At 55.9% G+C, this 24,519-nt stretch overlaps 3 protein-coding genes across 3 annotated transcripts in view; 1 reads left to right on the top strand and 2 right to left on the bottom strand.

Annotated features, from left to right (window-relative positions):
* The window catches only part of ABHD2 (abhydrolase domain containing 2, acylglycerol lipase), a 47,592-nt gene extending 39,377 nt beyond the window's left edge, over positions 1–8,215 (top strand). The window contains exons 7-10 of the mRNA XM_081114697.1: positions 1,208–1,318; positions 2,347–2,416; positions 4,243–4,327; positions 6,674–8,215. Coding sequence (XP_080970823.1) covers positions 1,208–1,318; positions 2,347–2,416; positions 4,243–4,327; positions 6,674–6,870 — 463 coding nt within the window. The 3' untranslated portion in view covers positions 6,871–8,215. The remainder of the gene's footprint in view (positions 1–1,207; positions 1,319–2,346; positions 2,417–4,242; positions 4,328–6,673) is intronic.
* CRTC3 (CREB regulated transcription coactivator 3) overlaps positions 1–24,519 on the bottom strand; it is a gene marked incomplete at its 5' end in the record, with an annotated part of 1,283,408 nt that overhangs the window by 90,268 nt on the left and 1,168,621 nt on the right. The gene's annotated exons all lie outside the window — the stretch shown is intronic.
* Positions 15,266–24,283, bottom strand: RLBP1 (retinaldehyde binding protein 1; the record flags this gene model as incomplete). The annotated part of the gene is made up of 8 exons (XM_081114647.1): positions 24,188–24,283; positions 23,802–23,973; positions 23,409–23,537; positions 22,004–22,208; positions 19,243–19,421; positions 17,779–17,937; positions 16,312–16,422; positions 15,266–15,424 (listed from the first exon to the last, which is right to left on the bottom strand). The coding sequence occupies exons 2-8, from the start codon at positions 23,811–23,813 to the stop codon at positions 15,266–15,268; spliced, it is 954 nt and encodes a 317-aa protein (XP_080970773.1). The 5' UTR covers positions 23,814–23,973; positions 24,188–24,283.

The following is a 24,519-nucleotide window of genomic DNA, read 5'->3' as shown; positions in this document are numbered from 1 at the left end:
GCTCAGAGCAGGCCCGGCGTGCGGGAGCTCTCAGTAATAGGAGCGTGACCCACTGTTGTGATTATCATCAATATCTTCTGAGTCCCAGAGGCTGGCAGGTAATGGGCTCTCAACAATACATTTTTAGGGTGTTCTTAGCACCATCTGAGAAAAGGCAATTTGACTGAATGACCAGTTACTTACTCTCTTTTTTTTTCAAGGACTAACGCTGTGGTGCTTGCCGTCCTGGCCACACACCCAGAGGGGGCTCCTGTGGGTGGGTTCACGTGGCGCTAACCTTGACCCTTCTTGTCATCCCGAATAGAAATGATTACTGAGTACATATTAGCTTTGCAGCTCACACGTTGGAGAGCCGTAACCAGTTAACTGCCACGCGTCCAAAACGGAAACCATCCCACACGCCGCGATATTTTGAATTTAATTTAAAAAACCGATTTGCAATGAATATTATAAAAATAAATATATTCCTCCCAATTTGGGTGTTCTTGAATATTTTCAGCTGAAAATTCTCAGGAAAAATGATTTTGAAGTTGGTCAGGGCTGCCACTTAGGGAAAATTTTTTTTTTTATAGACGCACATGGCATGTGGAGAAGGCCCACTGCTTGCGTCTACAGGCGCTTATGGCGTACACGGGGCTAATTTGGCCGCATGTTAAGTGGGTTAACTACTGCCTGCCTTGGTAACCACAGAAACAACTCGTAAAAGGAAAGGGGCTCTGGCAGAGGGGCACCGTCACCGCCCATGTAAACACGAGGCCCCCCTGTTCGGTCCACTGCCCACCACGCACGGTGTGACTGCCCGCCTGGGACCTCCTCCCCCGCCAGGAAGGCCTGGTCATAGCCGCCCGGGCTCAGCCCCGATCTGGAGTTTGTCTGGCGGCCCCTGAGCAGGAAAATGAGGTCTTGACACCCATCTTCCGGCCGTTATTCCCAAGTCGACAGCGCCAGCGCCTCCTCAGAGCAGTCTGAGGGCTGGAGGCAGCTGTTCTAACTCCCCCAGATGCGCGCTGTCCCTGGCCCCTGCCTGCCTCCGGGCCGGGAAGCTGCTGGGCTGTGGCTCTTGTCCGCTGTAGCATTGTTTACATTAAACATGGTCTCCAGCTGCGCTGTGGAGCCCTGGCGCTGAGATGGGAGGTGTTTCCAGTGTGCGTGGGATTTGCTTGGTTTCTCACCCGCGTGTCCTCCTCTGCCTTGTGTCTCCCTCTAGACAAGCTCTGTTTGGGGACCATGTGAAGAAGCCCCAGACCCTGGAGGACTCGGACCTGAGCCGCCTCTACATGGCCACGTCCCTGATGCAGATCGACGACAACGTGATGAGGTGGGTCCTCGCGTGCTCGGAACGGGGCCAGGCGGGAGGCCGCAGGCCGGGCTGTCCAGCAGCGGGGGGCGGGGGAGGTTCTCTGCCCTCTTTAGTGCTTGGGGCTTTTTTTTTACCCCTGAATACATGTCCAGTGTTTAAAAACAATAGAAGAAGGGGCAGGGGGAGGCAAAAACAAACAAAAACCCCCACAGATTTCACAGAAAATGAAAATTGTAGTTTCTCTTGGAAAGTAGGAAGAAGATGCCCCCTCCTTCTGCATCCCTGCTGGAACTGGGGCTGGAGCTGGGGCTGGAGCTGGGGCTGGAGCTGGGGCTGGAACTGGGCTGGAACCGGGGTCTGGGATCACACCCAAGCTGCTCGCAGAGCCTGTGGTGGGCGGACTGGCTGCTGGATCTGAGCTCCAGGCCGCTCAGAGCTGGGGCAGACCCGGCTGAAGGTTTGGTCAGCGTCCGTTCCCGTCTGACTGCCCCGTGGCGGCCGGAATCGGGGACTCTGACTCCCTCATTTCTCCTTGGAACCTACGTCATTTCAGTTCACAGTGGCGGGGGCTACTCTGCCACGCAGACTCTGTTGTAAAGAAAGTTCTGGCAAATGCCTTTGAGTTTCCGTTTCTTGGCTTCTAGTGACATCGGGCTTTACACTGCCTCGGAAGATGTGACATCCGCCAGTAATCACTGTCGATAACACTTAGTGAGTAGTTTCTCTGGGCCGGTAGCGCTGCTGGTACACACGTTAATGTCAGAAATCTCACAGCCCCGTGTCGGCAGGCTCTGTGCTCAGCGCCATTCACAGAGGAGAAGCCAGAGCGGCTAAACCCTTTGCCTGAGACCGCACAGACAGTGAGTGGAAGGGTCAGGATTGGAACCCAGATGCCAAAGCCGGGGCCCTAAACCCTAACGCTGGTGCCACGTATTTCCACTGTGTGCCTGGCCAGTTCGTGCAGGAACCGGAGCCGGAGTCCATCCCCCCCGCCTTCCCGTCTGATGAACGTGTTGTTTTGTCTTTTTCCTCCGTGTGCGCCGCAGGAAGTTCCATGGCTACAACTCCCTGAAGGAGTATTACGAGGAGGAGAGCTGCATGCGGTACCTGCACAGGGTGAGTGGCCGCGGCGGCACTGTGTCCTCATCCCGCCTCCGCCCGGGGCAGCTCCCTCCCTGTCGGAACCGGAACCTCGGCCGGAGTCTGGCTCGACCGTCCAGTGGCCAACTTGGGTTAATTATTGAACCGAACCCTGTCCCTCTGCGACCCCGTCCCTCTGGGACCCCGTCCCCCTGGGACCCCGTCCCCCTGGGACACCGCCCCCCTGCGGCCCCGCCCCTGCGGCCCCGCCCCCCTGCGGCCCCGCCCCCCTGGGACCCTGTCCCTGTGTAATCCCTGTGCTGCCCCTTCGTGCAGGGTAGGACCGGTCTGCGCCTGTGTCTGTAAAAGCTTACAGCCCATTCTTTCCTTAGTCTTCCCTGGACGGTGCAGCCCTGCCTGGTTCCTGCCTGTCCCTCATAGGCGATCCGGGTAGACTTCCTACAGCCCTGGGCCCTCTGTTGGCCCTTGTGTGTTTAGTTAGTGTGGTGCCTAGGGCTGAATTAAAAAGTCCTGCCGTGATCGGGGGATCACAGTAAAATAGGTGTATTTCTCTATCAAAACGAGGAGGAATGCCCTAACCTGTTTGGCTCAGTGGATAGAGCGTCGGCCTGCGGACTGAAAGGTCCCGGGTTCAATTCCGGTCAAGGGCATGTACCTGGGTTGCGGGCACATCCCCAGTGGGGAGTGTGCAGGAGGCAGCTGATTGATGTTTCTCTCTCATCGATGTTTCTAACTCTCTATCCCTCTCCCTTCCTCTCTGTAAAAAATCAATAAAATATATTAAAAAACAAAAACAAAAAAAACGAGGAGGAATATGTCTGTTGACAAAGAGACCAGGTTTATACTAATGCAGTTATAGCAGCTATAATGAACTTCATGCGTATTAAATTAAGTTTGTGGCTATATTTTTATTGATTTCAGAGAGGAAGAGAGAGGAAGGGAGAGATAGAAACGTCAATGATGAGAGAGAATCACTGATCGGCTGCCTCCTGCCCTCCCCCTACTGGGGGATCAAGCTCACAACCTGGGCATGTGCCCTGAGCGGGAATTGAACCCGGGACCCTTGAGCTCACAGGCTGACGTTCTATCCACTGAGCCAAACCGGCTAGGGCAGTGGTTGGCAAACTGCGGCTCACGAGTTCTTCAGGGCCAGGTCGGGGAGTGAATTTGAACCGACTTCTGCACACGGGCCACAAAGTTTCAATCGCACTGTACATGGGCGCCTGCACGTGGTATTTTGTGGAAGAGCCACACTCAAGGGGCCAAAGAGCCGCATGTGGCTCGCGAGCCGCGGTTTGCCGACCACTGGGCTAGGGGAAACCCCACATGTTTTTTGCCTGAACCACCACCACCAACCGGTCTCTCTCGTTCTGTGTTTGCACAATTGCTCTTTTGGCTCCAACGTGGGACTCCATTGACCCCGACTATGAGCACATGTTGGTGTGGCCCCCTCCCCAGCTGAAGCAGGGACCTGTGGCTGCAGTTCGGCCACGTGTCATGTCGGCCACCCCTCCTAGCCCAGCCTCACACCCAGGCCTCTGGTGTCTTCATCTGCACATTACAGCACCGTGGAGCCCCCCAGAGCTCAGGCCAGAGACCCCAGCTTAGCACACGCAGGCGTGCACTCCCGGCATGGCGGTCCAGGGGTGGCCGAGGGCCGGCGTCACAGCAGCTGGCCACCCGGGGGACCAGGGTGTCCCTCACCCACCTGTTCAGCACCCTGAGCAGTGGCCACCTTCCCTCTGACTCAGGGCCAGGTCGGGAAGTGAACTTGAACCTTGGATCAGTGGGGTCCACAAAAGGGAAGCGATCGCTTCATTCTTTTTCTTTTCTTGGTTCAGATCTATGTGCCCCTCATGCTGGTTAACGCCGCCGATGACCCGTTGGTACATGAAAGTCTCCTCAGCATTCCAAAGTCTCTCTCGGGTAAGTGTCTTCCTGCCGCTCCCTCAGGCACTCGGCAGCCTGCGGTCCTTCTGTCCCCTTCGCGCACTGTCCATCCTGGCGGTGCTGTTGGTCAGACCCGACAGTGCCGGGCTGTGCGGGGGCCTGGGCAGAGCCCCCCGTGTCCATCCCGTGCAGGAGGCAGGCCCCTCCCTTACATCAGAGGCGACAGCGGAGTCCCTGCTGCTCAGGGTTATGGCTCCCTTAAGTCTGAGAGTTTGACTGAAAGAGATATTTACACTTCAGACTTGACCTGAAAAGCAAAAAATAAATAAAAAACCCCATGTGACAGCCAGCCTCTCCATCTGCTTTGAGGATAAAAATATAAGCAACTGAGAAAGCAGGCTGGGGCCGTGGGAGCGTTACCCAGGGCAGGAAGGAGCTGGAGGAGAGCTAGGCGGGGCAGCAGGAGGAAGCCTGGGACTGCTACGGCCTCATTTCCCTGCACGTCCCCTGTCAGTGTCCTATGTCACCCGGAGGAGGGGGGATACCTCTGGTTCTCTCGTGACCCCAAGCGAGGAGGGTAGATCCTGCAGCAGACGGGGACCCACGCCCGCCTCCAGAGAGCTCCGGGCACCATGCCGAGTGCGTGCCGCGCGTGGGCTGGGTAAAGTCTCTCTCCCGTCACCCGCCTTCCCCTCCAAACCTCGGGTCCCTGCACCGAAGTCGCCCACTCAGCCACGTGGGCAGCACCCAGAGAAAGCAGCGCGTTTGCTTCCTTCCCTGCACCCAGCCATAGCGCTGCTGCCGTGGCACAGAAACGTGTACAGTAGTGACCGCAGGGCCCTAACCGGTTTGGCTCAGTGGATAGAGAGTTGGCCTGCGGATGCAAGGGTCCCCAGGTTCGATTCTGGTCAAGGGCATGTACCTTGGCTGCGGGCACATCCCCAGTAGGGCGTGTGCAGGAGGCAGCTGATCGATGCTTCTCTCTCATCGATGTTTCTAACTCTATCCCTCTCCCTTCCTCTTTGTAAAAAAATCAATAAAATATATTAAAAAAAAAATAGTGACTGCAGGGACAGAGTGCAGAGGTCAGGCAAGAAAGGAGCGAGCCCGGGAGCCACGTGCGCGTGCCAGGAAGTGTCGTCCGCCGAGGCCCGCGGCTCGCGAGCCACATGCGGCTCTTTGGCCCCTTCAGTGTGGCTCTTCCACAAAATACCGACTTCTGCGTACGGGCCACGAAGTTTCAGTCGCACTGTACGTGCGTGCCCACACGTGGTATTTTGTGGAAGAGCCACATTCAAGGGGCCAAAGAGCCGCATGTGGCTCGCGAGCCGCGGTTTGCCGACCACGGCCCCAGGAAGACAGACAGCTGCTGCCGTAGCTGCCCGTTCCGTGCTGGCTGTGCTAGCAACTAACCTCACTCATCAAGCCTCGCGCCCCGTCTGTCCTGCTCGGCGTGCCCGCTCAGCGGGTGCCACGAGAGTGTGGGCATCTCTAAGCCACTGGCAGCTGTATGCTTCGGTCTTAGAAGATAAATGGCATGAAAAACCATCGCCTCGCTGAGTCGCCTTGTCCTCCAGTAAATGACAGTGTAAACGCTGGGCTGGGAACCCTTCCCAGAACCCTCCCTCCACGCAGCAGCAGCACCGCCTGGCAACTCAGCTGTCGCTGCCTGGGAAAGCAGCGCCTGCATTTTAAGGCGATATCCCAGGGGTTCCCATGCACAAAGTTGGGGCGTGCTGGGCTGTACAGCCGAGTCACTTGGGGAGCTTTAGCAGCTGTAGCGCCTGGTTCCCCCTCCCACCCATCCCTCACACCCACACAGATCCTGATGTAACTGGTCTGGACGCTGCACAGAGATCTTTTTATTTTTAATATATATTTTTATTGATTTCAGAGAGGAAGGGAGAAAGAGAGAGATAGAAATGATGAGAGAGAATCATTCATGGATGGGCTGCCTCCTGCACACCCCCTACTGGGGATTGAGCCCAAGACCCGGCATGTGCCCTTGACCGGAATCGAACCCGGGGACCCTTCAGTCTGCAAGCCAATGCTCTATCCACTGAGCCAAACCAGCTAGGGTGCTGCACAGAGATCTTTCCAAACCCATGTGTGCTAACACGCAGCCGTGTTTGAGAACCACTTAGATCTTAAAGGCTCTGCTCCAAGCCAAGCTGCTGTTCCCCAACCTGCTAGGTCCCACTGTTGTGCCTGCCCCACCGGTCTCCCTCCTGCGGAGCTGAACGAGGCAGTGAGCAGAGGTCGGATGCCCTTGTAGGTGACCTTCACCTGTGGGAACACCCGGGCCACCTGGCCAGCGTATCCGCACCTCCTGCCGCGGGGCCACCCCGAGGACAGGGACTCACGGCTGCCTTTCCCCTGCAGAGAAGCGGGAGAACGTCATGTTTGTGCTGCCTCTGCACGGGGGCCACCTGGGCTTCTTCGAGGGCTCCATGCTGCTGCCCGAGCCGCTGACGTGGATGGACAAGCTGGTGGTGGAGTACGCCAACGCCATTTGCCAGTGGGAACGCAGCAAGTTGCAGTGCGCCGACGCGGAGCAGGTGGAGGCCGGCCTGGAGTGAGGCCCCCGGACTCTGGCGCCCCAGCTGCCCTCCTTGAACTGGCGTCCCTCACCGGCTGTTCAGGTCTCCCCCTCCCTCAGTGACCTGGATCTGACCTCACACCGTCAGCGGGGGGCCACCACCGGGCACACCTGTCTCGGGGTGGGCGGCTACCCCGGGAGCTCCAGGCTATTTTTGTGCTTAGTTCCTTGTTTCCTCCATTGCATTGTTAGCCATGGTGACACGCGCCAGACAGCCTCTCACCCTCCTGTCCAGTTGAGCATCATATCATGATTGCTTTTAAGCCAATCGCATCTAGTTTCCCTATGAAAAACGTGTCGGGACAGCAGTTTGCTTTGCCAATCAGAAGGCTCTCCCCCAGGAACAATGAAGGACCTCTGTTACTTGGTGGTGGCCCTGTGTCCTCGTGTAGACCCGGAAAAGCGCTCCCCAGCCCAGCCCCTGCCGGAGATGCGGGTCAGCTCCGAACCTGGGGTCCCGGGGCTCCCGGCCGCAGCGTGGCCTCTTAGGGCAGAGAAAACCCCCTTGATCACAAGCCAAGCTTCCCCCTCGCTCTCTCCTAGACAGTCTCCCAGCCCCTTGCTGGTGATGAGAGTGACCTGGGGCGCTTATTAAAAATTCAGCCTCCCGGGTCCCTCCCCAAGGGGCAGCCCATGCCGTGGGCCTGGGAAAGGGCCTGGGGATTTTAATTTTTGACAAGTGCCCCCGGTGATTCTCATCGCCAGGCAAATTTGGGAAACACTGTCTGCAGGGCCTTTAAATTAGAAACATCTCGGTAGCTTTTTTTCATTAAAATCCGTAGTCGGAGGGGTCACCCAGCTCCCAGGGGCCTCCAAGGCCTGCCCCCTTGTGCCCACACCTGACTCTGCTTCTCACTGGCTATATGACCCTGGAAGAGCCCCCTTGAACTTGACGTTCCTCACCTGTAAAATTGGGGACTTGGACCAGGTGGATTGCCGGCCGAGATCACTACCCGTCCTGAAGTTCAATGACAAACTCACTTTCCTGAGGTTTGAGAGACCATCCCTCCCGGGGGCCCTGGGAGCCGCCCTCCAGGCTAAACATGTAGACGTCATCATTTGCCTTTGTTTGTTCCTCGTGTCATATAAAGCCGTGTGTGGGGCCTTTATTATGCACTCATTTGTAATTTTATTTTGTAACCCAGGTCTCTCCAACTCTGGCTTTTGATACCAAACAATTCAAAAGTTGGACCCGAGTTTGGAGAAAGACCTTCCCAACCTGAGGTGTTTTGCAAGCAGATTTTTACCATCATAGCCTGTTGTAGTCTTTAGAGGTCTCTCCGAGGTGTCTTCCCCAATGAAAATGTCACTCTAAGTTTCAAGTACTTTTCTCCAATCCTGTGGTACTTGAATGTCTAAAAACCCTTGCACTTGGAAAAATCTGCCATTGCTGTCGGGAACGAAATGGAACTATGAGAGAAATTGCCTGGATACTTCAAAATGTTCCCTGCTTCATCTCCTTTGCCCCGGGGCAGACAGGAATAGGAAAAGTGGATCCATGTGGATGTTGAAGGGAGTCACCTGGGGGCTCCCAGGCCGACCCCTGTGGCTGCAGGTGGTCACAGCTTGAGCATTGGTCCAAGTGACCGTGACAGGAACGTCTGTGACCCGGAGAAATTATTTGCTGACAATCATTAGATCGAACTAACAAATAACATCAAAAACAGCCATTATCTCAAAAGATGATGATTCCTGTGGTCCGGACTTGGCTGTGGTTTATACACACACCAAGTTTGTCCTTGTGACCCCCTCCCCCCACCCCCCAAGTTGTTATTTTTCTAGTGCTTTTCCTCTTGGCATTATTGTGGCACAAAGCGGCACTTTACCATCTAACCCTCCGTTTGGAAGCGTGTCCTTCTCCCCTGTCACTTCCCCGCCACCCGACAGCCACCGCTGTCTCCCTTCATTACTTAAGACTTTCTGTGAAATTCGGTAAACAAAGCAATAACTTCATAGGTTTGTGTGACCATCCCAGGAAGCCAGCGGCTCCTGTCATTTGCCCCGGCCCCCTCTTGCCCTGTTCTGAGGAAGTACTGGCCAGGTACCAGCTCCATCGGGAAGAGAAAAGACAGCGTTGTCACCCCCCCGGGGTGCAGGGACAGAAGTGCTTAGAGCCTGGTCTGCAGGGCAGTCCGATGCAGGTGTCCCCCGGAGATGGGGGGGAGAGGCAGAGTTTGGGGCACCTCCTTTGTTGCCACCCAACCGGAATTCACCCCCCGGGGTGCGAGGGTGGCGTCCCAGCTGAGCTCTTTTCAGTGTGTGACTCTGAATGGCGCTCACAGAAGTCCACTGAAACCCTTTGTTCAGAGCCAGGCTCCCGGGCATGGAAATGAGAGGGTGGCTGTGGCCGTCTTAACAGGGACATTCTTGTTTGCCCTGAATGAGCGCACAGGGCATTGAATCTGCAGAGATGGAACTCGCCTGGTAAACAAGGCAGCCGCGTCTTCTATGTAGGTCAGCTTCCTCCTTCCTCCCGCTTCCCTTCGCTTTTCTTCTGAAGTCGTTCTTTCTGATGGTGATGGGAGCGCTCGTCTGGCTATTAAGGCCCCACTTGGCCTAAAACTAGGGCTTTTGAACACTCTATTCTGAAACCAGAGGAAGGATGTAAGTTGCATAGACCCAGACAGTTCAATCGCAGGAATAACACGTTAAAAACGGGGGGGGGGGGGTACCCATGTTCCTCCTGGTTGTACCCCCTGCCTCCTAAACCATTTGAAGGCACTGATGAGTAAGCAATTCCAGTCAAATTAGGATTTTCTGAAAAATGGTGTCAGGTCTCCTTGACGCACTTCTGTTAGAGGGCGCTTAACAGCCTTGAAGAAAACCCCTTGCCCTGGCCAGGTTGGCTCAGTGGATAGCGCGTCGGCCTGCAGACTGAAGGGTCCCGGGTTCAATTCCAGTCGAGGGCACGTACCTCGATTGCAGGCTCCTGGCCTTGGTCAGGGGCAGGCGGGAGGCAACCCATTAATGTGTCTCTCTCACATCGGTGTTTCTCTCTGTCTCTCCTTCTCCCTTCCACTCTCTAAAAATCAGTGGAAAAAATATCCTCCAGTGAGGATTAAAAAAAGAAAGAAAGAAAACCCCTCACTTCTCTGCTGTGACTGCACCAGGGACTCCAGGGCGGCCTGGAGCGGAAGGTTGTTTGTGGTCATCCTCCTTGTAAGCTCTCAGCGGCATTTCACACTTGGCGGGGGTTGGAGGGGGCCTGTGACAGACCACAGGAGGGGCAGTGTGCCTGGAAGGGGAGCGCCCCTTTCTGGGCGTGGTGTTAGGAAGCAGGGTGCAGGGGACCTGGGTGCTTGTCCTACCTGTCCCTCATTCACCCTGGATGGGGGCAGTCGCTTCACCTCCCTGAGCCCCAGGGATCCTAGACCAAGCATGTCAAACTCGTGGCCGGCGGGCCACATGCCTCGAGGCAGGTGGCCCACCGGCGGGCGTGAGTTTGACATGCTTGTCCTAGACCGTCTCTAAAACCATTGATGTATGTACAGGTCATTTTCCCGAACACTCCCACTGGCCTTCTGCAGTCTTGCTTTAGAATCCGGTGAGTCAGGGCTCCCGGCTCCCCTGGAGGGGTCTGGGGGAGGGAGCTGCTGCATTAGGCTTTGCGGTGAAGACCCTCGCCTTTTCCCTTGCCCTTGCCCTGTGCCTTTGGCTTCTCTTGAGCATCTCCATCCTCATCTCCATGTCCTTGCTGTCCCGAGGTTTGGCCGCGTGACCAGGGCAGGTGCAGCGCTGGCACGAGGCCGATGGCCCATCTTTCTGTGTGACTCAGGCAGAGCGTTGAGAGTTCCCCGGGCAAACATCCTTCCAGCTCCGGCTTTCATTCTTCAACCCCGTCTTCATTAAAGCCCGACCCCCCGGGTAGGGCAGCCGAGAATGAGAGCGCGCTTTGTCGCCATGTGACTTGCGGGTCGTTTGGCCAGCTCCAGGGGGACAATGCGTGTGTTCTTGTTGGTGTTTGCCAGGCAAGCAGATGTCTGGGATGTGAGGGGCCCTTCTTTTCCCGGGGCCTCGGCTCTGGCTTGGAGGTGGAATAAAGATCATTGACACCTCACCTGGCGTTCCAAGTCGCTAAGAAGCATTTGCCTGCAGCATCCGCTCACAATTTCATCTGGAATCCCTTTCTTTGACCAGAAAGCCTTAACTTGACTATCCCTCCTCCCCGGTGTTCCCCAGGATCGTGGCATCGCCATTCAAACCCTCCCACTGAGGGAGTTAGAAGCGAAGCCACAAGCAAAACCAGAGCATTTCTCCTGTGGCCTGTACGCGCCTTCTTATGTTCAGCACCCCCACCCCTCAGCGCTGGGGGACCCAGAACCTGCCAAATGCCTCCTCTGACGCCTCTCTTCCTTCTTGGCCTCTTGTTCAAAGCCACTCTGGCTGACTTGGATGCTCCCCAAGGCCGTGAAAAGGGGCCTGTCCGTGGCGGGCAGGGGCCCAGCAGTGGAGGGGAAGGTTAGAGAACCTCTGTGTCTATCAGCAGAGGGAGGCACCCCCCTCTTCCTAGAGTAGCATTGCTTTTGCCAAACTGTATCTGAGGCTAAGGGAAGGGGAAGTGGCCCCTGCTGGCAGCGAGGCTGGGATGCTCCCAAAACAAAAGCCGCTTCCTCTCGCCCCCACCTCTGCTCCCGGATGCTGCCTCCGGGCCTCCTCGGAAGCAGGCTGCGGGGTCCAGCTCGCCAGCCATTCTCCACTTGCAGACAGCGGACAGCTGTCCCTGTTGGGAGAGCTAGCCTCCCCCACCCCTTCCATGTTTTCTGAGCTGTTTTTTCCGGCATGTGTGCAGGGGTCTCTAATAAATAAGATGACATTCCTTTCTTAACTGGCAGATTAAGCCTTTTAACTCGACTCCTCTGTCCATTAGTAATGAAATCTATATCCTATGTTCTCCCCCTCCTGGTCCCCATAAGCCAAGAAATCTATTGCCATAAGCTGGGGACCATCCACTTACAGCACCTGCAGAAACGCCCTCATCTCAATGGGCATTCTCCCCCCGGACCACCCACGCTGAGCAGCCCCCAGGCCGCGGGCGTGGGTGGGCCAGGCTCCCCCGGGTGTCCAGTTAGGTCCCGTTTGGGTTTTGCTTTGGCCTGGTTAGTTCCCCTGAAGCACAAGTCCGCCTCGAGCCCTGTCACCTCTCCACCCCACTGCCTCAGGAAGACCGTCACTGTACCTGAGCTCCAACTCCTGCCACTGCAGCTGCCTTAGCAACACCCACCCACCGGGGCAGAGAGGGGTGGGAGCCAGTGCGCGCCCCCCTCCCCCCGCCCCCCACCTGCTCAGACTCCCGTCAGCCACTAGCAGATCTGCTTCCAGATTGATTTTTGGGAACCATCACGTTCACATTCCTGATTCCTGTTGTGTTTCGTTTTGTTTGGATTTCCCTGAAACTTAACGTTGCTGCCCTGAAAACCGTGTGTTTTTGCGTTTGTGTTCTGAAATCCTCCGTGCTGCTGGGTTTGCGGGGGGGGGCGGGCGGGCGGGGGACACGGGACCCTCCAGCACCGAGGTGTTTAAGATCTGCAACTAGCAATGCAATTTTTTCTAAATAACGAGGAGATTTACCTTTATTAAGAAACTATACTAAACAGCGGTGTCCTTGATCGTTTTATGTTCTCATATTGCGTTGGGGTCCTATGTTGATTCCGTGTGGTGGTAAACAAAGATCATTACAGGCAAAAACTGTAATTTTGTTATCTTTGATTCAATGGAATTTCTTTACTTAAAAAAAAAAATTAAAAGACTAAAAACGTGGCGAGGTTGCGTGTTTTCTGTATGGTGGGGGTTTTATATTTAAAAGGGTTCTTGGTTGTGTCTTCACCAAAGCGTGAGCTTGAAGGAAATGGGCCAAACACCAAGTTCTCGTGATGACTGGTTTTTAAATATATATGTATTTTTATTTCAGAGAGGAAGGGAGAGAGGGGGAGAGAGAGAGAGAAACATCAATGATGAGAGAGAATCATTGATTGGCTGCCTCCTCTACGCCCCCCACTGGGGATCGAGCCCCCAACCCAGGCATGTGCCCTTGATAAGGATCGAACCTGGGACCTTTCAGTCCCCAGGCCGGCGCTCTATCCACTGAGCCAAACCAGCCAGGGCTCATGATGATTGATTTTAACCCAGCCTTGCAGATTCGGGGAATGACCAGCCCCAAGGTGTCTTTACAAGCCCGTCTCTCCAGGCAAGAAAGCCAAGGCCCGAGATTAGTGAGAAATCAGCTCTTTCATCAACACCGCGAACCGTGTAGGCAAAATGTGAGTGAGGTGCGAGGTAAGTGGGGGTTGCCATGGCTGATTCATGTGCTTTTCCAGGGGAGTTCTCTGAACAGGAGAACTGAATTGGGATTGTGTTGGGTTGGTTGGGCGATGGTGGTGGTCTCTTCTCCTGGGTATCTGTCTGAATCCAAGCCCAGGCCCCCCCACCCCCCGGGCCAGGCACCAGCACAGCCAGGAGAGCTCGCTTGCTCCCCACCCCGGGAGCCTGCACACAGAGTGGTCTCGCCTCTTCGCCAGGCAAAACCTGGCGGCCCGTTTCCCTGCCGAGACCTCCACCCGCCTTAACCAGCTGCCTCCGTCAGCTAACCCAGCCTCCCCCGAGGCCCACGTGGGGTGGCAGAGATGAATTCCTGCTTCATCCACGTGTCTCCAGAAAGGAAGCGGTCCTGGGCAGCAAGTAGATGTCATGGAAGTCAAGTTGTGTGGGTGGCTTTCAAAAGGCTATCTTACTGTCCCTCTGCCTCGCTTTTTAAAATATATTTTTGTTGATTTCAGGGAGAGAGAGAGAGAGAAACATCAGTGATGAGAATCATCCATCAGCTGCCTCTCGCACGCCCCCCACTGGGGACCGAGCCCTCCACCCAGGCATGTGCCCTGACCGGGACTCAAACCCTGACCTCCTGGTTCATAGACCGGTTGATGCTCAACCACTGAGCCACACCGGCTGGGCCCCGCTTCCTCTCTTACTATTACGGTGATGGTGGCCACTTGTAGGCACCCAGCGTGGAGGCCGCTGGGATTTTGAGAGGCTGAGCAGGTCAGATTTAACATTAACATTCATGGTCGCCCCGACCGGTGTGGCTCAGTGGATGGAGCATTGGCCTGCGGACTGAAAGGTCCCAGGTTCGATTCCGGTCAAGGGCATGTGCCTTGGTGGCGGGCACATCCCCAGTAGATATGCAAGAGGCAGCTGATCGATGTTTCTCTCTCATCGGTGTTTCTAACTCTCTATCCCTCTCTCTTCCCCTCTGTAAAAAAATCAATAAAATATATTTTTTAAAAAAATTCATGGTCTTGGGACACATTCTCCCAAAGGGGACAGGGAAGGTCTGGCCCAGCCCGCCCGCCTCTTTCCTGCTCAGCTGGTCTCTGAGCGGGGAGGGGCAGTACCAGGGCATGGCCAGCAGGGGGCGGTGCCCGCCCACAGTCAGCAAACTCACTTGTCAGCTCCTGGCCGCCTCAGCTCCAGATGTTGTAGGAAATCCCTCAGGATGAGGCTATAGACTAGCTCCACTCTTTTTCGGCAGCTTTTGCTGGAGAGACCCCACAGACAGGAGGAGGGGGACACAGCTTGCCATCGCTGCCCGCACCAGCCTGCACCTGACTGAGGGGAGCAGGCCACCCCAAAATGGAGCAGCTGCAAGCCTGCCTCCACGTGGGAAGCCCTCACTGCCTGCTGGCTGCCCAGGTTCCGGTGCCCCCAGACCACTCACGCTTCTACCCCCTCCTGGCCTGTTTTCATGGCTCTTAAGTAGCAGAACTCTCTTGCAAAGGAAATCATTATGAAATGTAGAGTCTTGGAAACAGCCTCACACACGCCATTATCCCAAAGCTTCAAAGACAGTAAGAATGTAATTGTCCCCAAGTCATCATCATCATCTTTTTTTAAACAAGATATGTATTTTTATTATTATTATTATTATTAATCCTCACCCGAGGATATTTTCCCATTGATTTTTAGGGAGAGTGGAAGAGGGAGGGAAAGTCAGAGAGAAACATCGATGTGAGAGAAACACATCGATGGGTTGCCTCCTGCATGCACCCCGACCAGGGCCCAGGCTGGGGAGGAGCCTGCAACCGAGGTACATGCCCTTGACCGGAATTGAACCCAGGATCCTTCTATCTGCAGGCTGACACTCTATCCACTGAGCTGAACCGGCTAGGGCCCCAATTCTTCTTGTTCAAGCGAATTTCCCCTGGTTTGTTGCCCCTGGACTTAGGAGGAGGGTGACGCCTGAGCTTACCCAAGCTCAGGGAGGGTCAGGGACCACAGCCTTCCCCCCCCCCCCCCCCGGCAGCCCTTTTCCCAGCCTCTGGGTCTGGGGCACTGGGGAGAGGCCCAGGGATGCTAACTATGGGTCGGAGGCGGGAGTGTCCTCAGAAGGCCGTGCTCTCGACGTGAGCCCGCGGGCCGAAGAGCTGCTCAGCCACCACCTTGCCGTCGTACTTGGGCAGGGTGCCCCCAAAGTCGGTGGGCAGGATGTCCTTGTCGACCTCCTGGAAGAAGCCGGAGAGGTCATCTCCGTGGACAAAGACCTACAGGAAAGCAGAGACAGAGCCGAGCTGGGGGGCCCTAGGATGCCCTCATCAAAAGTCACCCAACAGCCCTGGCCGGTGTGGCTCAGTGGATAGAGCGTCGGGCTGTGGACTGAAGGGTCCCAGGTTCGATTCCGGTCCAGGGCACATGCCCAGGTTGTGGACTCGATCTCCAGAAGGGGACATGCAGGAGGCAGCTGATGAATGAATCGCTCTCATCATTGATGTTTCTATCTCTCCCTCCCCATTCCTCTCTGAAATCAGTAAAAATAAAATAAAAAACACCAAACACATTGCCCGGCTGGCATGGCTCCGTGGTTGAGCATCGACCTATGAACCAGGAGGTCGCGGTTGAATTCCAGTCAAGGGCACAGGCCTGGGTTGTGGGCTCCATCCCCAGTGTGGGGCGTGCAGGAGGCAGCCAATCCATGGTTCTCTCTCATCCCTGATGTTTCTATCTCTCTCTCTTCCTCTCTGATATCAATAAAAATATATTTTAAAAAATAATAAAAAAAATAGCCCTGACCCATTTGGCTCATTGGATAGAGCGTCGGCCTGCGGACTGAAGGGTCCCAGGTTCGATTCCAGTCAGGGGCATGTACCTTGGTTGCGGGCACATCCCCAGTGGAGGGTGTGCAGGAGGCAGCTGATGGATGTTTCTCTCTCATCGATATTTCTAACTCTCTATCCCTCTCCCTTCCTCTCTGTAAAATATCAAAATATATTTAAAAAAATAATAATAATAAAAAATAAAAATCAATGGGAAAATATCCTCGGGTGAGGATTAACAACAACAAAAGAAGCCCCATTCTCTCATCCACTCATCAGCCAATCGCTGTGCAGCGCCCCTGCTCGCCCCGCCCCCTGCGCGGCCCGCTGTCACTCACCCTCTGGAGCAGCTTGCTTTTCAGGAAGGGCCTCACCACGTTGTAGGTGGTGGTGAAGTACCAGGGCTGGTGGATGAAGTGGATGGCCTTGAACCGGGCTGGGAAGGAGTCCTGCAGGGACAGGGAGCGCCCCAATGGCCTCGGAGGTCCCCGCTTACTCCCCCACTCCCTCTCCCTCCCCAAAGCACAGGGACAGCCCCCTGAAGGTTCCAGCCCCAGGCCACCAGCTGGGGAGCCCTGGCTTCACCCCCCCGCCCCCTCCCTCCCAGAGAGGAAGCCCCAGAGCCCTCTCCCCGAAGCTGCATGAAACCTCGGGGTTCGGTGGCGTGAAGAAATGAAATGGTAGCCTCGCTGGGTTTGTAGGGGACCGGGCTTTTCAAACCCACTTGCCTGCTAGGTGACTGCAAACTATCATAGGCCACAGGGACGCCTCTGTCATGCTCACTGTCCCCCACCCATCCCCGCCGTCCCTCCCCAGGTGCAGAGACAGCAGGGTTAAGATGAGCTCTAAGGAAGGACTCATGGCCCCGCCAGCATGGCTCAGTGGTTGAGCGTCAACCTATAAACCTGGAGGTCATGGTTCGATTCCCGGTCAGGCCATGTGCCCGGGTTTTGGGCTCAATCTCCAGTGCAGGGCGTGCAGGAGGCAGCTGATTAATGATTCTCTCTCATCATTTATGCTTCTATCTCTCCCTCTCCCTTCCTCTCTGAAATCAATACAAAAATATATTTTTTTAAAAAAGGACTCATGACACTTATAGGCATGAGTGTCATGAGCGTTAGTGATATCCTCTCTCGGGATAAATTCACATTCAAAGAGACATATGCAGACACAGTGGGATTTGGGGTCAGAAGGTGTAAGTTCAAGTCCAGCTTCTGCCACCATAGAGTTTTGTGACCTTGAGAGGTCACACAAATCTCTGAGCCTTGCTTTCCAGGTTTTAAAAATGAAGCAGGAACGCCCTGGCCGGTGTGGCTCAGTGGATAGAGCGTCGGCCTGTGGACCAAAGATGTCCTGGGTTCGATTCCAGTCAAGGGCATGTACCTCAGTTGTAGGCTCCTCCCCAGCCTGAGCCCCGGTCAAGGACGTGTGCAGGGGGCAACCAATCCATGTGTCTCTCTCACATCGATGTTTCTCTCGGTCTCTCCCTCTCTCTTCCACGCTCTCTCCAAGAATCAATGGAAAAATATCCTCAGATGAGGATTAAAAAAATACATAAAAATTAAAAAAATAAAAGTAAAAAATGTGGAAAAAACGAAGCAGGAAGCAGCGAGAGGATGCTGTCTCCAGGTAGATGAGTTAATGAACGTGAATCCCTGGCCCGCTGTCGATCACCACGCAAGTGTCTATGGTTGGCATTGCCCTTGGTGGCCCATTCTCAGCTCCCTGCCGGCACCGTTAAACCAGGACACCGGGCCCGGCCGCCCCGCCTCCCGCCCTGTGCCAGGCCGGCGCGGAGGCCTCACCTGGAGCATGTCCACCATCTTCCTGAGGTCGGCAGCCCGCAGCCCCGCAGCCTGCTGCAGCGTGAAGCCCCGGAAGTTCTCCACGATGCAGAAGCCGTTGATCTGCGTCTCCTCGTTCTCCAGCAGCTTCTCCAGGATGAAGCAATAGGCCTGCAAGATCTGGGCACAGGGAACAGGCTGCCAGCCCCGGCCGCAGCGACCAGGTCCTGGCGGGGGACCTGACTGGTGCAGCCTTATTGGAGGTCACTTGTCACCGTCACCGGCTTAGAGCTGGGACACTCCCCCTCTGTGAATGGGTCCCAAGAAATAACCACGAGTGTCCCAGCCATGGTTAGATGCCAGCGTGCTTCTCCCTGTCCCCTTTAAACTCCATTGCATTTGCCAAGGCTTTTTAAAAAATATTTTTTTTATTAATTTCAGAGAGGAAGGGAGAGGGAGAGGGAGAGAGAAACATCAATGATGAGAGAGAATCATGGATCGCCTGCCTCCTGCACGCCCCCTACTGAGGATCAAGCTCGCAACCTGGGTAGGTGCCCTTGACCAGAATCAAACGTAGGATCCTTCAGTGCACAGGTCGACACTCTATCCACTGAGTCAAATAGGCTAGGGTGCCAAGACTTTTTTTATTTTTAATATATTTTATTGATTTTTTTACAGGGAGGAAGGGAGAGGGATAGAGAGTTAGAAACATCGATGAGAGAGAAACATCAATCAGCTGCCTCCTGCACACTCCCTACTGGGGATGTGCCCGCAACCAAGGTACATGCCCTTGACCGGAATCGAACCTGGGACCCTTCAGTCCGCAGGCTGATGCTCTATCCACTGAGCCAAACCAGTTAGGGCGCCAAGACTTTTTTTTAAATGTATTTTTTAAATTGATTTCAGAGAGGAAGGGAGAGAGAGAGAAACATCCATGATGAGAGAGAATCATGGATCGGCTGCCTCCTGCACGCCCCACACTGGGGATGGAGCCTGCAACCCGGGCATGTGCCCTAACCGGGAATCGAACCATGACCTCCTGGTTCACAGGCTGACACTCAACCACTGAGCCCCGCAGGCCGGGCAGGGCAGCCCTCTTAAGAGCTTGACCCATGGCATCGCCTACGTGTTAATGCCAAGACCTCAAGCTGCTAATGAGGCTGGAACCTGCCTGTGCTCTCCAGAACCCCTCCCCGCTCTCCCTAGTCTGTGGCTCTCAGCTTCCAGCCTTGGGCTGAGCCCAGCTCGTGGCCCACAGCTGTCACCCCGCTTGGCAGGGACCCTTGGCCAGTGGGCCCTGCCTGCAAAGCTGCTGGGTTTCCCAGCTGCCCTGGCCACCCTAGGAGTTAGTTCTCCCCCAGCTGGACAGGGCCTGGTGGCCTTGGCTCCCTGCCTCCCCCTCCCCCACCTCGCAGAGTGACAGCCCCACAGAGGCCAGGGCTGGGGGAGGGAGCCCAGCCCAGCGTGTGCGAGGGACTCGCTGACCTCGTCAAAGGTGATTTCTTCGCAGTCCCAGTTCTCGATGTTGAAGAGCATGACCACTCGGCCGTACTTGTCCCGACTGGAGAGGACGCCGGGGTAGCCGGCCTCGACGGTGCAGCGGACGGCCTCCAGGGACAGGCTGTCGAAGAGCTCGGGGTGCTGCAGCCGGAAGTGCACGTAGCCTGGCACAAGGAGAACAGAGGGACCCCTCAGGGAGCCAGCCCGTCCTGGGGGTGGGGAGGGGATCCCAAGGCCTGCGTGGGACCGAGCAGGACACCCCCTCTCTGGGATAATTGCCGCGGGAATCAAGACTCAGTGGATGGAGCGTCGGCCTGCGGACTGAAGGTCCTGGGTTCAATTCCAGTCAAGGGCACATGCCCGGGTTTCGGGCTTGATTCCTAGTGTGGGGCGTGCAGGAGGCAGCCAATCCATGATGCTCTCTCATCATTGATGTTTCTATCTCTCTTTCCATCTCCCTTCCTCTCTGAGATCAATCCTATATAATAAAAGGCTAATATGCAAATCAACCGGTCGCTAAGACGCGCACTGACCACCAGGAGACAGATGCTCACTGCAGGAGCTGCCCCCTGGTGGTCAGTGTGCTCCCACAGGGGGAGCACTGCTCAGCCAGAAGCCCTGAGCCACTGGTGAGCACAGCAGCGGTGGCGGGAGCCTCTCCCACCTCTGTGGCAGCGCTAAGGATGTCAGTTGGACATCCCCCGAGGGCTCCCGGACTGTGAGAGGGTGCAGGCTGGGCTGAGGAACTCCCTCCCCCACCCCCTGCCCCAAGTGCATGAATTTTGTTCACCGGGCCTCTAGTCAAAATATATTTAAAAAATAAAAAACGTCAAACCCTCAATGGTTCACCTCCACGTCCTCTATTTTTCCATTATGCCCTCTTATTATCTAACACTCTCAACCCCTCAACCCCTGAGCCACGCCGGCCAGGTTACATATTTTTACTTTATCTGCATTAGTATTTTCACATTAGAATGTGAGGTGCGTGAGGGCAGCCGTTCTTGTCTGCATTATTCTCGGCCGCACCCTTTGGCCTAAACCCGTGGTTGGCAAACTGCGGCTCGCGAGCCACATGCGGCTCTTTGGCCCCTTGAGTGTGGCTCTTCCACAAAATACCACATGAGGGCGCGCACGTGCAGTGCGATTGAAACTTCGTGGCCCATGCGCAGAAGGCGGTATTTTGTGGAAGAGCCACACTCAAGGGGCCAAAGAGCCGCATGTGGCTCGCGAGCCGCAGTTTGCCGACCACTGGCCTAAACCAGCAGATGGCACAGCCGGCAGTGAATGAACATCTGGGGGAGGAAGTTAGAAGCAAGAACAGGAGACTCCGCCTGCGAAGGGCCTGCCCAGGACCCCACCCTCCACCAGCACCACGGCCTCCATTTCGGGGGGGGAACCTGTCTCCGTGGGCCAGCAGGGCCAGTCTTCGGGGCCCTGCCCAGCCTGGCACCATCTTCTGCCCACTCTCTGCACATGAGCGTTAGGCACCTGCAGGGAGCAGGCACCCGTGGCCACCTTCCCCACAGAGCCCCAGAGCCAAACCCTAGCCTTGGGGGGCGGGGGACTTCTCCCCTCTCTGGGCAACCAATTTGGGGGATTTGGTTGCGGACGAAAGCGGCCACATGCGGACCTGACAGGCTCAGGGGAGGCCTGCGTGGCGGTCTTGCAAAGTCAGAGACCTAAAGTCACCACAAAGGATGGTCTGAAATTACACTTGAACTAAATGCAGTGATGGTGGGCAGTTACGTCCTAGGCCGGTATCTTCCCTGACAAGGCCAACCTTTCCCTTAACGGAGCCTGTCTGTCTTTTTGCATCGATGATAACACAGGCTTGAAATGTCTGGGTAACTTGTAACTTTCCTTTTGCTGGACCCCCTGGGGCACAACCAAATGTGCTGGGTGCCAGGACAGATGCCACAGATTCCTCCATTATCATGTTAATTGTTCCTGCACCCACCTAAGTATGTGTCCATCATTTTACTTTTTTTTATAAATATATTTTATTGATTTTTTTTTTACAGAGAGAAACGGAGAGGGATAGAGAGTTAGAAACATCGATGAGAGAGAAACATCCATCAGCTGCCTCCTGCACACCTCCTACTGGGGATGTGCCCGCAACCCAGGTACATCCCCTTGACCGGAATCAAACCTGGGACTCTTCAGTCCGCAGACCGATGCTCTATCCACTGAGCCAAACCAGTCAGGGGTATCATTTCACTTTTTATCCAATCCCAGGGGTTTCCCTGCTTTGCTTTCTCCCGCCTCTCTAGTCTATCACCAGTGGATTTCCTGTAACCCATCTACATCCCTTCCTTTGATTGCCATGTATAAATACAGATGTAACCCGCCATTCTCCGGAGCATTATCTCAATCCGTTGAGGTTCTGCTTCCCAGCATATGTCGACAGTTTGGCTCCAATAAACTCACAAAAATTCTCTACAGGTTTGATTGTTTTTATGTTAACACGGTTCTACTCATTGAGTCCTAAGACAGAGAGAGGAGAGGAGCCAGATCTCTAGGAATCTGGTCCTGCCCCATTCATTCATTCATTTTCATTCATTCATTGTCACAGCTGAGCGGGATCGCCCACATCTGACAGTTTCAGGGGGAAAGATACGGTGGCTCAGAGACGGGCTGGGCAGGGAATGGGAGGGACGCAGAGGGGTCGGTGTGAGCTGTGGCTGCGTGAGGGTCAGCACCACCCTCCTCCCCTCCTCTCCTCCCCAGCTTCCCAGCGTGGCCTCACCTCTGAGCAGCTGGTAGGCGCGCCCCACGTGGAACTTGCGGGCGCGGATGAAGCGCAGGAAGAAGGCGCTGTCCCTGCCCCGCACCTTCTCGGCCACTGCGCGGGCCAGCTCCTGCCCGGAGGCCGCCTGTTCCCGCACCAGCTCCTGCAGCGCCCGCACCGCCTCCTCCCGCGTCTCCTCCCTCTCGTTCAGCTCGTCCTTGGCCTGGAACAAAGTCACGGGTAGGTGCTGTGCGGGGCGGGACACACGCACACTGGGTGAGACCTCCCAGGGGCAGCAGCTGGGCCTTCGCTGCTCAGGCAGCGCTGGGGACATCTGGTTGTGTTGGGAGAACATTAGGTCCATCTGTCCATCTGCTCATCCGGCCTTGTTGGCAGGACGTAGCCAAAGGTCTGAATGTCTGTCAGCGTAACAGCCTGCACTTGCGGGAGCCCCTGGTTAGCCCTCTGTCCAGTCCTCGAAGTACATTGTGGTTTTCATCTATGAACCAGGTCACGGTTTGATTCCCGATCAGGGCACATGCCCGGGTTGCAGGCTCGATGCCCAGCAGGGGGCGTGCAGGAGGCAGTCGGTCCATGATTCTCATCATTGATGCTTCTCTCTCTCTCTCTCCCTCTCCCTTCCTCTCTGAAATCAATAAAAAAAATATTTTTGAAAAAATAGCCCCAGCCCTGACCGGTTCGGCTCAGTGGATAGAGCATCAGCCTGCGGACTGAGGGGTCCCGGGTTCGATTCCGGTCAAGGGCATGTACCTTGGTTGTGGGCACATCCCCAGTAGGGGGTGTGCAGGAGGCAGCTGATCGATGTTTCTCTCTCATTGATGTTTCTAACTCTCTATCCCTCTCCCTTCCTCTCTGTAAAAGATCAATAAAATATATTTTTTAAAAAAATAGCCCTAGCTGGTTTGGCTCAGTGGATAGAGTATCGGCCTGTGGACTGAAGGGTCCCGGGTTCGATTCTGGTCAAGGGCATGTACCTTGGTTGCAGGCTCGATCCCCAGTAGGGGGCGTGCAAGAGGCAGCCAATCAACAATTCTCTCTCATCATTGATGTTTCTATTTCTCTACTTCTCCCTTCCTCTCTGAAGTCAATAAAAATAATTTTTTTAAAAAAGTCCCTAATATCAGAGTCTAGGATCCCTGGCTGGAGGCCCCAGGTCCCGCATTGGTCTCAGGGAGCCCTGGGGGCTGTAGACTTGGATAGGCCGGCTGATGTCTGGCCAGCCCAGCGGCTGCCAGGCCTGACCTCCAGGAGGGCCCCTAACACAGGCCAGCCCATGAGGTTCAGGACAACCCGGAGAGCTGGGGCAGGGCGCTGCCTCCAGCAGCGAGGAGACCATCAACATCCCCCCCTTGCTGCCTCCCACACCCGCCCCCCCCACCCCCCACACCCGGGGCCACCTCACCTTCTGCAAGGTGTGTGGGGGCAGCTCGCTGCACTGGCCAAAGACAGGCCCGTGGTCCTTGGTTGTGAGCTGCTCCAGCTGGGCGCGCAGCTGCTGCTCCTCTTCGGGGACCTCACGGAAGGTGCCGGCCTGCAGGCGTCAGGAGAAAGCAGTGACAGGTTCCCATCAGCCTGAGCCAGCCAAGCCCATGGCCGTCTGGGACCCTACCCTAGGGCTCCGGCCCAAGGGGGCTGGTAAGCCTCTTCGCTGTGGACTGCGTCCAGGGCCACAGAGAGGTTGTAGGGGAGAATGCCCATGACTGTGGGCAGACCAGGTGTGGAGAGGCAGGGAGGGGGCAGGGCAGGGCAGGGGGAAGGTGGGTGGAGGGGAGCCCCAGGGCGCAGGGGTACTCACCCCCCCTGACATGCTGCCTCTAGGAGCCTGAGTCCTGGGCCTCTGTCCTGGGAGAGGGGGTCGGGGCAGCAGTGGATGGAGAAATTGCAGATCTGGTCTCAGAATCGCGGATCTCAAACTTTCCCACGCATCACAGTCACCTGGGGCATTTGTTGTCCTTCGGCTGAAATTCCTTATTTAAATTCACATTCACATTTCATTGATACTTAGGTGCTAAGTCTGCCAACAGGCTGGTCTGGCTCAGCCTGGAAAGTAGCCCATTGGTTTCCGTTTTACAGGAGTCTGGGCTGTGCTCGCCTCCCACCCCCCTCCCCAGCCCCCCCATCCCAGACTCTTCACCGTAGTCCTGGACTCCCCCCACCCAGCTGGGCCCCTGGCTGACTTACCTGCCCAGCCTGCAGCTCCTCTTTGAGGACACCTGGTTGGTGGCTGTGTCCTGGGGGAACCCTGGCGGTCGCCTCCGCCGGGGGCGTGGTCCCGTCAGCAGGCTGGGATTAGAATGTCACAAGGAACTGCTCAGGGCCCATGATTTCCTGTTAGATCAGGCTCACGGGAGGCCCAGATTGGGGCAAGCACAGCACCAGGGGGCTGAGGGGGTCGGCCCGGGTCCTCTGGAGCCGCCTCAAAGCCTTCCTTTGTGTGGTCTGCCCGGTTCTTGCTCAGCCATGTGGAAGCCGGGCTTTGGGGGTGGGATGTGGGCCAGCCCCATTCCCCCCTC

This window comes from Myotis nattereri (assembly GCF_964212035.1).
Source record: "Myotis nattereri genome assembly, chromosome: 21".
Taxonomy (NCBI): Eukaryota; Metazoa; Chordata; class Mammalia; order Chiroptera; family Vespertilionidae; genus Myotis; species Myotis nattereri.
The sequence above is the reverse complement of the archived record's forward strand: the minus strand, read 5'-3'. Positions and strand labels throughout refer to the sequence as shown.